Raw genomic sequence first — 14711 nt, 5'->3', positions numbered from 1 at the left:
TACCCAGATGAGCATTGCTCAGGTACAGATTATTATTTTTTAAGTTTAACATTCATTTCAAAGCATTTGGGTTTTCTCAATTCTAGAAGGGAAACAGTACATTCTAGGTAACAAAATGGAGCAAAGTTTTTATACCAGTCAGGTTTTTACAGGTTTTTATGAGGCATAATGTTTAAGAGATGTGGGATAATGAAGACACTTTCCAATCAAATGTTTTAATCTGTAAAAAAGAATTTTAGCTTTCCTTTTTTGCATAGAAATAGTTAACATCTAGCAACTCAGCATGCCAGTCAGAATTCTACAATAGAATTCAGTACACTAAAAGAGATGCATTTCACTTCCAATTAAGTCAGACACAGCTGAAAGCTTGAAATAGTAACATTCTACAGAGTCACTGACAAATTACATTGTTTTATAAACCTATTTACTGTCGTCTATTTCTCCTCCAGACTTCAGTAAAAAAAAAGTTTACATCAGTTTAAACTTATTTCTATTCTTTGCTACCTTCGTTTAAGAAACTGCTAACCATTTTCAATTTCTATCCTTTGATGAAAGCATTCCTCCTAGTGGTATGTACACTGCAACAGCAATTGGCTCCCTAACAGAGTTCCTTTATGCATACCAGTAGAATCATGTCCAGTTTTGCCATTTGTGGAGAACTGATGACAAGATACAAAAGCATGTGTTTGCCATAAATAGCTCTGGCCAAAGGAGGACTGCTCGCACAGAGCAGATCAAATTCTCTATAAGGAGAGCGGTGTTTGGCTCTTAGCCAAATCATGTTCCTGATGCAAGACTTAGTAGCTGCAAAAGCTTTCCAGTCCTATTAGCACAAAAATTAACTGGCAAGAGTTGCCTTGTGACTGAACAAAAGATGGTATTTGCAATACATAACATGTAAAACTGTGAAGGATATTCTGTAATAGTGCATTACATGTCTCATTGTTTCCCTTTTAAGTTTTAGATATAAGCTAGTTGTAGACTGATGCCCCAGTTGTTCCCAAAAAGTAAAGATTGCTGAGGAAAGCCCCCTATTCAAATTATTCCTACAGTGAGATCATGAATAAATATAAAAAGATTCATTACTGAAGTTGAGAGCAACTGTTCAGTATCTAGGAGAGGTACCGCTGAAACAAAACTCTGCAAAATGTTAAAATACACTTCATTCTGTATTTCCCAATGAAAACAAGGCAACATTCTGTAATAAGCCACAAGTTTTATTGCAACGTGGCTAATATATTTGATCTCAAAAACAATGTTCCATTTAAGGCTCTTTTTATACAGAAATTGCCATTATGATTGATGTTTTACAAAACATCATTAGTGTTGCAAGACTTGCATGGTAAACAGATAGTTCCTACTCCTGTTCAGTAGTGTACATTCAACAGAAAAACAAAAAGGCATCATTAACAGCTACTTCACTTATAAAGATATGCATGTAACAGGAATGAAGACTGGGGTACTACAACAGTTTGATGACAATTACAGAAACTTAATTGGCATTCCTTGGGAAAGGGGAATTAAAACATATTACAAAAAGTGCTTTAATTTAAATGCATAGTGTTGAGTGCTGCCATGTAACAAAAAAGGCTTGTCAAGGCAGGTGAGGTGTATGAATGCACAAGAGCCTCATGGAACTGCGATCAAGTGCAACTGTAAAGTAATACTGAATAGAGTCTACCATTTGACCGTTGGACAATACTTTAAAGGCAATCAATTAGCTTAAACCTTTTGTTGCTTGGCTAGACTATCCACATCAACTATCACATTCACTGTACATATTTGCAAGGAATGCCCACATCAGTTTTGGCTAAGAATATGATGTGAGGCATTCCTTGGATTCTACATAAACTATCAGGTTTAAAAACAGTCTAATGGTGACCACTTATAGACTGTTTAATGACGTCTCCTTCAGGTATTTGGGATCTGGGAAGGTGGGGCAAAAGGAACTAATGCTATTCCAATTGAATGAGCTGCAAAAATGGAAGCTCCAGATGGCACTTGTCTGTCCTTTTATAAGGGTTTTCCTTCAAGTGAAACTACCACATTGCCTCCTAGTTTCTCTCCCAGTGTTGATCGATCTTTAATATCATCCAACCCATTTACTTGCCACTCGTGTTTAATACCTGAAAAAGACAAATGAACAGAGATATATTTGTTCAGCATTTTCATAGCAAGAAGTGCCTTACTGCTCAAGTATCAAATACCTGCCTACTTCAATAGCAGCTTAAACATGGTAGTTATCCAAAAGGAATTGTTACTCACTCTGAGGAAGTAGCTAAATACAAAGTTGCCATGTGGAATATTTTCTGCTCATACCTGTGAATTTCTTTTTAATGGCATCTTTTGAGCTTGCGTAGATCATCTTGCTTTTTAAAGGCGCACTCTCTGGAGCCCTACAGATGGGGAGTAAAGACTTGTTATTTAACCCATTGAAATTTTGAAACAAAATTCTATTTAAATAATAATCCTTTGATTTACACACCAGAATAGAAAAACCAGGTCTTCTTTTTTAGATTCCTTTGTTTCATATGTTGCATCATACAAAGCATATCGGCAATCATTCAGAGGTAACAGCTTCACAAAAGATGTATAAGGGTCCTCCACTGTATCACCTATGTCACCAACTAGTATCTGCTTTGCTTCTTCTACAATTATTTGTCTTTTGTCATCACTTAAACAGAAGAGAACTGCTTTCTTTCGTTTTTTAATCTCTTCTGGCGTTGAAGATTTTCGTACTTTCATGTCATTGAAAACCTTGATAACTTCATCATTCACTGTTACTCCAGAAGCCTACAAAACAAAGCAAAACAACATCCACTATAATAAACATCATCTATTAGAAACATACCATTTGGTCCAAAGCCAGCCATCATGACCTTAATACAACACAACAAAACACAATTATCTAGTTTTACGTTAAGATAGCAATTTTGACTCATTTAAGAGCACATTTAGACAAGAGTAACTCTCACTGAATTCAGTGGGACTTACTAATGAGTAAACATACTTAAGCAAACACTACATGGTATTTTGCACAGAAATAATCAAATGCATTTGCAGTAGTTCATATCAAGCTCTGTCATTATTCTAGTTTTGTTCAGTGATGTAAGCCTCTAAGAGAAGAAATGCCTTTTGTATTGTGTCAGGTTTAATATTATGTATTAAAAATTCCTAGATTTTATTTAATACTCTATAAATATTCCAGTGAAGTTACTACATGATGAAAGAATCAAGGACAGAATGTACAATTCCTCCTAAGAGTACAGTATTGAGGCTTATAGAAGCCGAGCCTACAAAAATCTGACTCTCACATTCTGACTGGACAGAGATGTTCTGTAACGTTACACTGGAAACCCAGAAGCTTTTTTTTTTTTAGTTTCTGCTTTTCTTCCTATAGTGTTGCTGTAGGTTAATAGGCCTGCAATTAAGGAGTGCCAATTCTGTTTTAAAGGCCCAGGCAACTGTTCCTGCCTATATTTGAGGGCATTTAAATGTTATCATGGGGTAAACCCAGAGAAGAGCAGCTCCCATGACACTGCTGTAACATGGGAAAGGAACCAAAAGGTTTTTCTTTTAAACACTTAAAAATAACTAACTATACTTGTTTTCAGATAAACAACCCCCTTAAAAGAGCAAAGATTGTAAAGCTTTTTACAGCACATTTAATAATTTCTAACTTGTTATTTAAAACACAAAGTAGGAATCTTCATTTAAAAAATGTTTCTTACAACTAGTTCTCAAACACTATTTCTTCTCCAAAACTCCATTTAGTTTAGTTGTATATCTCAAAAATTTAGAGAAAAAAATAAAGAAAAATTAAAACTGATAATGGACAAGCATGTTTTATACCATATTGTTCACTTCTATGTAAAGATGAGACAATACAGCTCCTTTACCGTTTTTTTCTTTTCTCACCCCCCACCCCAGTCAGTTTTTGAGCCATCTAGTGCCAGTGTAATGACTATTGCCCAAATACAGCCAGAACATTCCTGCCCTTCTGCTGGATTCTCAGCAATGTAGTCCTAGGGCAGAGCTCCTAATGGTACACTGCAACAAGAACAAGATAGATGCCCCCATGTTACACAAACAAACACTGAATTCCTGCCATAAACCAGACACCATCCAAACACAATGAATGGTAAATGCCACTCACCTTCCAGCTTTCCCATTTAAGAGCACCCTGCCCACAAATTATGATTAAAGCACTCCAACAAAGGAAGCAGCCATCTCTCGGCTTGGTGCTTCCTCTCCCCCCCCCCCCGACAGATTCAGACACAATGGAGAGGGGCAAACCCAACTATGCGTCATTCCACCCACCCGCGCTGGCATCACAATCCCAACTAAGAGAAGCAGAAAGCCGCTATATTCTTACAACGCACTACGAGAAAGGGGGAATTCCACCATAAGGCAAAATGAAAAGGAGACCATCCTCACTGTGTCATATGTACACTATTGAAACGATTAGCCCCCCACAAAGAGGAAGAGAATTAAGGAGGCGGCGAAACCTGTTCTTTCACTCCGTTTCAAAGCCAAGCAAAAGGAACCAAACCTCCGTGGTCTGGGCTCCCGCATAAATTTACCCTTCCATAGATAGAGATACAAGTGATTTGCTACCCCTAGCTTCTCCCAAATGACAGCGGCATAACACGTATTTCGCCACGATTAAAAACGACGGGGCTTACCATAACACGGGGGGAAAGCCCTTTCCAGAGTAAGGAGGACCAAAGCCCCGTTACACGCGCAAACGACACATTCGTCCCTATGGCTCCACGGAAGGGAACGAAAGGGTGTGTGAAGGTAAGTTGTCCCGTTACTTGGTCCTCATTCTTCAAAGCAACAACCCAAGAAGAGGGTCATATATATACCCTGCCATCTTACAAAGAGCCGTTGACACCCTACCCTCCGCTACACCTAGGAAGGAACCAGACGCTCAGACGCCCCTTATTTTGCTTCCTCGCCCGTGGAGATGTGTGTGGGCTTACAGACTTGTGAAAAGAATAAAGCATAGCGAGAAAAAGCAGCCGTCCAAGCGCGAGAGACTCTGTGCGTGGGACCCCCCTCTTTTACCGCGCGCGATGAACTTGCGGGCGCTTCTCCCCGGGAAGCGGGCCGACTGCCGACCACGAGTTGGGGCGGCGGGGGGGGGGCAGAGTCGGTCCCGCCACCCCTTCCCCGGGCTAAAATTAGACTAAAATGGCCGCCAGAGGCCGCGGGCCCCGCTGAGCCCCTCTCACCCAGGCGGGGGGGCCTAGTCCCACACCCTGCCTGGCACAAGCCGGCCGGGCCACGCTGAGGCGAGTCAAGCTGCCCCGCCCTTACCATGGTGCCGGGTCCCTGTTGCGACGGCGGCGGCGATGGCGGAGGCCGCTCCTACTACTTGCTGCCTATGGAGCGGAGGGGTCTAGTTGACGCTGCTCGCAGCACAGCTCGGAAAGCGCAGGCTGGGCTGAGGCGAGGAGATAGGCGGGGGGCTGGAGGGGAAACGGGGGCTGGGAGAGACCGGTCACATGGGCGCCGCCTTCTGTCACCACGTGCTGCAGGCCCTGCCCAGCCCTGCAGAGCACAAAATGGGGAGGGGATGGAGGGCCGCCCACCTCCCTCCTCCTTCTCCTTATCGTGAACGACGCCCCCACTCCTCTTTCGAGGAGGAAACTTCCCTAACGAGAAGGAAGGACGAAGGGGGATTTCCTGAGGAGAATTAGGCACCCCCTCCCCGCGCCACCCTCCAGCTTTGTCCTGGCCACAGGGCGACTCCTAGGGTTGCGCCCCGCCCCACTGGGCCGCCCTACAACTCCCTCGCCCGCTTCCAGGCTGACCTGAAGGCGAGCGCAGACGCCCCGAGCGGCACCTGCTGCCGTCTCCGCGGTAGCGGCGCGGCGGGCGAATCGCCCCCCCCACACACCCCGCAGCCCACGGAGGGGAGGCGAGCAAAGGGCGGCCGCTGCGACGGCCCTTTCCAGGCGCCTCAGCTGCTCGCTCGCCTCCCTCTCGGAGCTGCTTCGTTTCGGCCGGTTCTCCCTCCGCTGCGCGGCCAAGCCAAGCCGCAGGGTGAGGGGGAGCCGCGGAGATGGCCACGAAGCTGCCACCTCCGCTGCTCCCTGGGATGGAGCGGCCCACCAGGCACCGCCTGGAAGCAGCGGGCGCTCTTGCAGCTGCCTCCAGCCTGGCCTCCTCGCTCAACGGGCCGCTGAAGGAGCCGTGAGGAAGGAGGACCAGCTGCCTCCCTCTCCGCGCTCTCGACGGAGCCGGGGAGCAAGCGCAGGCGGCGGCGGCTCTTCGCAAACAGGCAACTGAGTATTCCTTCGACTTCATTGCATTGATATCCCGCCGTTTTCTGCAGCGAGCTCAAGGTGACGTACCTGGTTCTCTCCCCCCCCCTCCTGAATTAATCCCCACTGCAACCCTGTGAGGTAGGTTGGGCTGAGAGGCAGTGGCCGGCTCAAGGTCACCCAGTAAGCTTCATGGCCAGTGAGGATTTGAACCCTACTCCCATGGGCGTAGCCCGGATTTATTTTGGGGAGGCAGGCATGTTGTGGGGGCAGAACCTCGCTTAAGTATTTTTATTGATTTGCTTGATTTAGGGGGGGAGTTGCCCCCCCCCGCCCTGGCTACACCTGTGCATGCTTCCCATCTTAGTTCGATACTTAACCACTGTACCACACTGTACTGCACCGGCTCTTCTGAGTACTTCTGTGGACAGGCAGCACTTGGGTTTGGGCCACCTTGTGACTTGGGAGAAGGGGCAACAGAGTTGCTGAAGGAGTAGAGGTACCTGTGTCAGACGGAGCAGCAAATAACAGAGGCATGCATTTCATTTTTAGCTTAGATCGCTCTCTTGCCCAAAGAGACTAACAGAAAAAAGGTCAACTCGGCTAAGGCAAAGTACGTATCAGAATGTAGGTAGGCACACAACAAGATGTAGCATATATCAAAACAGAAAATAAAGCAGATTTAAATTCATGTCAAAGCAGTCTGAAATACTATCTAATAAATCTGTAATAGTTTATTCAGTAATTAATTTAAGCATGTGCATGCTGGCCACCAACTGCAGAGTTTTAGTGTGGTTTAAAAGGTAAAGGGACCCCTGACCATTAGGTCCAGTCGTGACCGACTCTGGGGTTGCGGCACTCATATCGTGTTATTGGCCGAGGGAGCTGGCATACAGCTTCCAGGTCATGTGGCCAGCATGACAATGCTGCTTCTGGCAAACCAGAGCAGCACACGGAAACACCATTTACCTATCCGCTGTAGCGGTACCTATTTATCAGGTCTATAGAAAAATCTGCCCGAAAATCTGTATTGGCATAATAGCACTAATTAAAATGAAAGTGGTAACCAAAATTGGCATACCTTTTTGAAGTACTACCAGTTTATATACAACAAGATAAATTTACAAAGTAGTAGATAATGATAAAAAGCAGAGAGAGAAAAACAGTGGGGATGGGTGCACATAGCAGCAGGAGTCCCCAGAATACCTAACTTCTGGTATTTAGTGCCTTCCAAGTTAAGCAATTGTTGGCATTAATACATGAAAATAAAGCTAATTTGTGGGTCAATCTGGAATTGGAGGACAGGGAGGAGATGTTACAAGGGCCCTACATTTGGGGAAAAGAATATTTTTTTATATTTTACTCAAGAATCAAGAGTCAAAGGATACACATGTACTGCACACAGCAATATGTACCATAGGTTTACTGTTTTTTTGTTCTGTGGCATTTGTTCATCGGTAAAAAAATATCAAGAAAAATAATTATAAAAAGTAATTGGGTGGCTCTCTTTTATAATGGCCATCTCTTATGTTCAGATTCATGCAAACAAGTCTTTCAGACCTTTTATCAATGTTTCATTATAAAGTTATGCCTATGCTTGACCTGTATAAAAACGCAGTGCCCATGGGTGCTTTAAAGACAGGGGTGAGATTCTCTTGTGGTCCATTTAAATTTACATAGCACACCTCACAGTAATAGGTAAGGTGAATGAAACGAACATTCTCACAAGCACATTGTCGCTCATGCCCAAGACTTCAACCAGTTTTCAGGAGTACTTATCGTGCTCCATCTGTCTGCAGGTTAGATGCCTTCCAGTGATAGAGAACCTGTGGCCCTCCAGATGTTGTTGGACTCATAGAATCTTAAGAGTTGTAAGGGACCCCAAGGGTCATCTACTCCAATCCCCTGCAATGCAGGAATCTCAACTAAAGCACCCATGACAGATGGCCATCCAACTTCTGCTTAAAAACTCCCTCTTGGAAGGGGTCGGCAAGGCTTACTGGCCATGGGCTGGATCACTCCCGTGGAGATCCTCTGTGGGCCGGGCTGGTGCAGTGTGATGCTGGAAATTGTCACCCACAGAGGGGACTCTCTTCCACAGCTCCAGAAATGGCTTCTGTGCATGCCCAGACGTCGCAAATCGTGTCTGCGCATGTCCGCAGTGCCGTAAATCACTTCTGCGCATGCCCAGATGCTGAAAATCATGCCTGCACAGAAGCTATTTCCTGCGTCTGGGCATGTGCAGAAGTGATTTCCAGTGCTGCAGACATGATTTCCGATGTCTGGGCATGCACAGAAGTGATTTCTGGAGCTGCGGAAGAGAGTCCCCTCCGTGGGCCACTGGCGCTTCCAGCCCATGGGCCTTAGGTTGCTGACCCCCACTCTTGTGGAAGTCTGTTCCACTGCCAAACAGCTCCTACTGTCTTCCCGAATGTTTAGTTGAAATCTCCTTTCCTCCAACTTGAAGCCATTGCCTCAAGTCTTACCCTCAAGAACAGGAGAAAACAAGCATGCCGCCCCCCCCCCCGCCATGTGACAGCCATTAAGATATTTGAAGATGGCTATCATATCTCCTCTCAGTCTCCTCTTTTCCAGGCTAAATATACCCAGCTCCTTCAAGCATTCCTCATTAGGCTTACTTTCCAGACCCTTGATCATCTTGGTTGCCCTCTGCACACATTCCAGTTTGTTAATATCCTTAAATTGTGCTGCCCAGAATTGGACACAGTATGACTAAGGCAGAATAGAGTGGTACTATTACTTCCCTTGATCTGGACACTGTATTTCTATTGATGGAGCCTAGAATAGCATTAGCTTTTTTTGCTGCTGCATCACACTGTTGACTCATCTTAAGCTTGTGGTCCACCAAGATCCCTAAATCCTTTTCACATGTACTGCTAGTAAGCCAGGCAGTGCTTTTTTCCTTTAAAAAGGTTTAGGGGTACTCTCATTTTGACTCAAGAAAATCACAATTTTATAGTTCAAATTGGGAAAAATACAGTAAATGGACAAAAGTACAAAGATTCACAAAATGTTTAGGGGTATGCATACCCCTGCATACCCCTAGAAAAAAAGCACTGAAGCTAGGTGTCCCCCATCTTATATTTGTGCACCTGGCTCTTCCTTTTTTCCAGGATGACATGGAATCATTCAGTACTCGAGTTTGGTACGTTAACCAGCTACAAATCCACCTAACAGTTACCTCATTCAACCCACATTTTACAGGCTTTCTCATGAGAATATCATGGAAGACTTTGTCAAAAGCCTTACTGAAACCCTATGTCTATCGCATTTCTCTGATCCACCAAGTTTGTAGTTCCATTTAAAAAAAGAAATCAGATTGGTCTGGCATGACATTTTTGAGAAACCCATGCTGAGTCTTAGTAATCACAGCAACCTTTTCCAAACAGTCACAGACTGTTGAATTATCTCTTCTAGGACCTTCCCTGGTATCGATGTCAAACTCCAACTCCGATTAGTCTCAAGGCAGCATGGCCAATGGTCAGGGATGATGGAAATTGTAGTCTAGCAACATCTAGAGAACCACAGACGTTATGTTCGTAATTATGTAATTTTAACATGTTGTAAGCTGCTTTGAACATTGTTTTAACTTTGGAAAGGCAGCATACAAATAAAATGATTGATTGACTGAATTGAGTAACTCACATTTGGGCTATTCTGATAACAGTCAATTCTCATACTCTCTGTTAATAGGAACCTCATGTTTCTGGTCTTTTGAACAGAGGGAAATTTCTAAGTCACCCAATATTAATATTGAGGCAAAAGTTTTTTTGTTTTACTTTATTGAAAAAAAGGTTTAGAAAAAATTAAATAAGTTGTTTTCAAGACATCTGCAGGAGTAGTATGGACACAGGTATTGGAATAGTCCATTATGACAGATCTGCAAACATTAAAGGATCACACATCAATTAAGAAATGCTGCTGATAGACCCAATAAGTGGCAAGTCCTGTTATCTATTCTTGCTTCACCCAAGAATTGGGCAGCCACTAGTATACAGATAAGCAAGTAGTACTTTGAAAAATGTTTCACTTTATTTTTTACACTCAAAAGTTGTACAAATAAACTTTCAGTTTTGCTGGAAGAACTGCCAGGTAGAGGACAATTAACTGATCATGAGAGGTATAAACAACTAAACACAGAGTAAACAGGAAATTAATGAATTATTTATCCTCCAAGTAAATTTTTTTTATAAATACAAAAACAAGTCCACAAATTATTTGAATGCTAAATAAATATCTACTTAATAAAGTCAGATTGAATTTCTCCAACCAGCACCAGCACACTAATTTAAATGATAAAAAGTTGTACTCATTCACTTGTAGTGTCAAAACTTTGTGCTCAAGTGACTTCAGAGGTCCACTGTGTTGCAGATGACTGTTTTAGCCTAGGTAGAATCCTCACAAGACAATGCCACAGCTCCTACAAGATCTAAACAATATGACAATATTATCTGGTGCTGAAGAAAAATATTTCTGGAAGGTATTTTGACACAAAATGGTCATTTAAAAGTACAAAAGCTACTGTAAACCAGTACTGTATTCAAAACACATCGATCAAAGTTATTAGTCACTGAACAAAACTGTAGCAAAGGTAATCTTTCCTACATTCTCCTGAGTGCTTAATAATTGAGAACATAGTGCAGGTCACACTTCCAAGGTGTGACAGATGTTATTGCTTTCTATGGCTGCATGATTTAAATATTTCATTTCCATGAAAATATAAGAGGATTCCTCTAATAGAAGTCCTTTAAAAGGAAGACGTTAGATTCGGGATTTTTTGGCTGCTGGAGCAACACGGTCCATGTAACCAGAAGTAACAGGAAGTCCAAGCTTGTGAGCCTGAACACGGAAAAAATCCTGAAGTCTTGTTCCAGCTTTTGCTTCACTTGTATTGCGTGGGTTATACTCAAAGCAGTTTGAAAACATCAGTTCAATGTCTTCAATGAATTCCGCTGTAAGGAAGAAAAAACAAATACACAATTAGTCCATCATGTTATAAAAAATTATAGATAATCCCCAAATCAATGTTTCCTAGACAAAGACACCACCACCCTTGCGGTGGATTACTTTGGCTTACAAGAGAGTATTCTCACATTTCACCTAGAGGTAAATAATGCTCAAGCATGTATTGTTCAATATGCCGAATGCCCACTGCTGGGAGCATAACTCCTAATGCATAACTCCACTGTTTTAGAATAACATAAAACTAAAGTCATTCAGATGCCTTGTAAATTAAGCTGGGTTTAAAGCAACAGAAATAGAATTATTTCAGAAAACTTTACTTACAAGCTAGCTTGTATTCACATTTGTTGACTTTTTCACGGATTATGTTTAAGGCAATAGGTTTTTTGATAATATCATAGTAGTCTGGTACCTGCATTTAAGTAAGGAAGTACATTTTTAAAAAATGCAGAGAAAGCAAAAAAGTACATACAATCAAGATATTTTTCATGAATTTTAGGCAATAAATCAAGAGACCTCATTCAGAAGTTAAATCTTTTTAATCTGCCCACCCAAACAGGCAGTCCTGCCTTTTTCTGAATATCAGGAATGTATGCAGCAGTTACAAGGTATGTATTTTACATATTTCCAATCCATTGTCTCTTAAGAACAGCCTGATTTCAAACTGTGCAGTACAGAATCATGTCCTGAATTTGTATGCCACTTTTCATTGTTCTACTTCAATGTTCAAAAAGTGGAACAGCTGGTCCTCATCTGAAGGGTGTTTCTAGGTGATTAACAGGCAACATGGCTGGGTAACATCGCCATCTTGTGGCCATTACATTGTTTTACAATACAAGTCAATTATACTGTTATGAGTTTCCCCCCAATAATGTTTCCCTTTCTGGATCTATTAAGTCTGTTCCTGCAGTTTGTCATTCGTTGGACCAAATTAAAATGCAAAACATCAGTTTGCATTTCCTGTCTTCAGTTGCAAGGTAGTGACATTACCCATCCATGGTGTGTGTTCAGCTACCTCCTGAGAATCGCTGAGCTACGAACAAAACAGAAAATGCTGAACCTGGATTTAACAAGTTTCCTCTTCACACAGCCAACAACGGAAGCCTTTCTGAATTTCAGGACCTGGCACTGACTGCTGAATTGTCTCTTACACTTCTGCTGTCTTAGCATTCAAATAATGATTGGAGAAAAGTCAATCTCTCTGGCATTAGCACTAATAGTACATTAGGTAAAGGGACCCCTGACCATTAGGTCCAGTCGTGACCGACTCTGGGGTTGCGCGCTCATCTCGCATTATTGGCCGAGGGAGCCGGCGTATAGCTTCCAGGTCATGTGGCCAGCATGACAAAGCCGCTTCTGGCAAACCAGAGCAGCACATGGAAACGCCGTTTACCTTCCCGCTATAGCGGTTCCTATTTCTCTACTTGCATTTTGATGTGCTTTCGAACTGCTAGGTTGGCAGGAGCTGGGACCAAGCAACGGGAGCTCACCCCGTCACAGGGATTCGAACCGCCGACCTTCTGATCAGCAAGCCCTAGGCTCAGTGGTTTAACCACAGCGCCACCTGGGTCCTTAATAGTACATTAGCCCATATATTCCACCAATTTTACATCTTCAAAATAGATAAGGTGAGGCATACCCAAGTTATTACAGTAACATATGAAACTTTTAGTTCTAGATATGACTCAAATGTAGAGATTGAATTTCAGCTGTATTTTTCTATTCCTCTTTTTGACTATTCCTGGTTTGTCAGTAAATGGCACTTTTTACTACACTGGACCCAATCTATTTACCTGGATTTTGGACACTAGTTTCATAAAAGGCCAGCTGTCATCATGGCGCACCAATTCCACAACAAGCTGCTCAAAAGCAGACAGTTCATGAACTCCACCCTGACGTCCTGAACTTCTCCTATTCAGAGGCATTGGAGACGGCTCTGGGGAAAAACAAATTATTTAAGAAATACACTATGCTGAGGGAATAGGAACATGTTAAGAAAAGTGGTACATAAACAATATGATTAAGTTTATCCTTACTCAAAGTGCTACAGTCGAGGATAAGGAAAGCTAGAATGGGTTTCCCTGCCCACCAACCCCCAGTGTCCTCGGAAGGAAACAGCCCCCTCAAAAGACATTCATTCAGATACAACTGTTTACAGAACTACAAAATTTGTGTAAGCTGGTACTAAGTACTGAGTAATGACTTGATCTGAAAGGAGCTGGCTTCCTTTTCAGAATGAAGAAAAATGATTACCGGTAGTAAACAAAGTGGTGTATACAGTAGTATGATGGCATCTTATGCACATCCAACTTGCACAATTTCAATCATACACAATTGAAGACCAGCTGGTTGAAATTCTGCAAGGTAAATGCAAGCAAGGCAGAGAGCTTAAAAGCTCTTTTTGCACTGAGTTTTCCTCCGGTATGGAGGTTGATGTGAAATATGTTTCTTCTTTCTGTTAAAAGACCAGCAATTTCACATTCAAGCAAGGGTGCATTTCACTCCCCCAAACTTTTGCATATATATATAGGCATTGCGCACATGGAAGTCACAGCCTTTCTCCGTAACTGCTGAACCGTAATGTAACAAATTTGGCCACAACGTTCCATGCCCATCAGGGAGGGATCTGGCGTAATTCCCCCCCCCAAAAAAAACACCCACACCTTTCACACCTAAAATAATGATTAAACAGAAAAAAAAGTGGCGCCCAAATTAGACGTCACCACTAGAAGCTCTGAAGACTCCAGCAGCTCCAAAGCTGCGCCGCCAGATGACATCACAAAATTCCACAGCAACCAACTGAAAAAGTCCTTTTGCAGCAACAAGGCCCAGCTTTTTCAATAGGCCGCAGCATTGCCAAGCAGGGGAAAACACAGAATAGGGCCTTTCACAACCCGGGGGGGGGGGCACAGGGATGAGACACAACAAAGGGAGGGGGAAAACACATAGCCATGGGGGGGGGGGACCCTGAGTCAGCCAAAGCAGTGGGGGGGGGTGGGGACATTTTCAGGAACACGCGTGGGTGGGGGAGTCTTATTTTGAAACTTACGGTAGGGGAGTCAGGGTTGGGACAGGGCAGGTGAGGGGACTCTAAAGGGAGACGCTGAAGGTCCATTTAACACAAAAACCCACAGCAACATGTGACCGGGCCAGCTAGTTCCTTATATAACTCAGGGCAAAGACGACATCAAGCTCAGTCAGAGAGGAGCACCCCCAATCTCTCTTGCTGGCCTATCCCAAGTTGCAAACTCTAAGCCCGTCCCAAGATGTAACAATTACTCCAGTCCCTATAACCTTTACTAGACCAGACTAGAAAAGCTTTCTGGTATATTGCCATGCATGTTCTGAATCTTCTCTATTCTCCAGCTAGGTGACCTCCCTACCTAGAAAGGCCTTAAGAATGAGATGTGAGGGAGGCAACCAATGAGAAAATGGAAAATAATTGATTCTCTTGAC

The 14711-nt window shown here is 43.0% G+C and overlaps 2 protein-coding genes across 8 annotated transcripts in view; both read right to left on the bottom strand.

The window, feature by feature from the left end:
* Positions 1 to 1196: 1196 nt before the first annotated feature.
* Positions 1197 to 5506, bottom strand: CFL2 (cofilin 2). 4 transcript variants are annotated; one of them, XM_035109513.2, is made up of 4 exons: positions 5323 to 5506; positions 2486 to 2793; positions 2320 to 2396; positions 1197 to 2126 (listed from the first exon to the last, which is right to left on the bottom strand). In XM_035109513.2, the coding sequence occupies exons 1-4, from the start codon at positions 5323 to 5325 to the stop codon at positions 2014 to 2016; spliced, it is 501 nt and encodes a 166-aa protein (XP_034965404.1). In that variant the 5' UTR covers positions 5326 to 5506; the 3' UTR covers positions 1197 to 2013. The 4 variants fall into 4 exon arrangements, with proteins under 4 accessions (XP_034965404.1, XP_034965421.1, XP_034965413.1 ...); XM_035109530.2 differs by lacking the exon at positions 5323 to 5506 and adding an exon at positions 5071 to 5136; XM_035109522.2 differs by lacking the exon at positions 5323 to 5506 and adding an exon at positions 4686 to 5018.
* Positions 5507 to 9411: 3905 nt separating this feature from the next.
* Positions 9412 to 14711, bottom strand: part of BAZ1A (bromodomain adjacent to zinc finger domain 1A) — a 40046-nt gene continuing 34746 nt past the window's right edge. For all 4 annotated transcript variants that reach the window (XM_035109475.2, XM_060272924.1, XM_060272921.1 and 1 more), the window contains 3 exons: positions 13049 to 13191; positions 11580 to 11667; positions 9412 to 11245 (listed from right to left, as the gene is read on the bottom strand). In XM_035109475.2, the coding sequence (XP_034965366.1) occupies positions 11055 to 11245; positions 11580 to 11667; positions 13049 to 13191 (422 nt within the window). In that variant the 3' untranslated portion in view covers positions 9412 to 11054. The remainder of the gene's footprint in view (positions 11246 to 11579; positions 11668 to 13048; positions 13192 to 14711) is intronic.

The sequence above is a fragment of the Zootoca vivipara genome, chromosome 1 (assembly GCF_963506605.1).
Source record: "Zootoca vivipara chromosome 1, rZooViv1.1, whole genome shotgun sequence".
Taxonomy (NCBI): Eukaryota; Metazoa; Chordata; class Lepidosauria; order Squamata; family Lacertidae; genus Zootoca; species Zootoca vivipara.
Note: the sequence above shows the minus strand (reverse complement) of the source record. Positions and strands in the feature narration are given on the sequence as shown.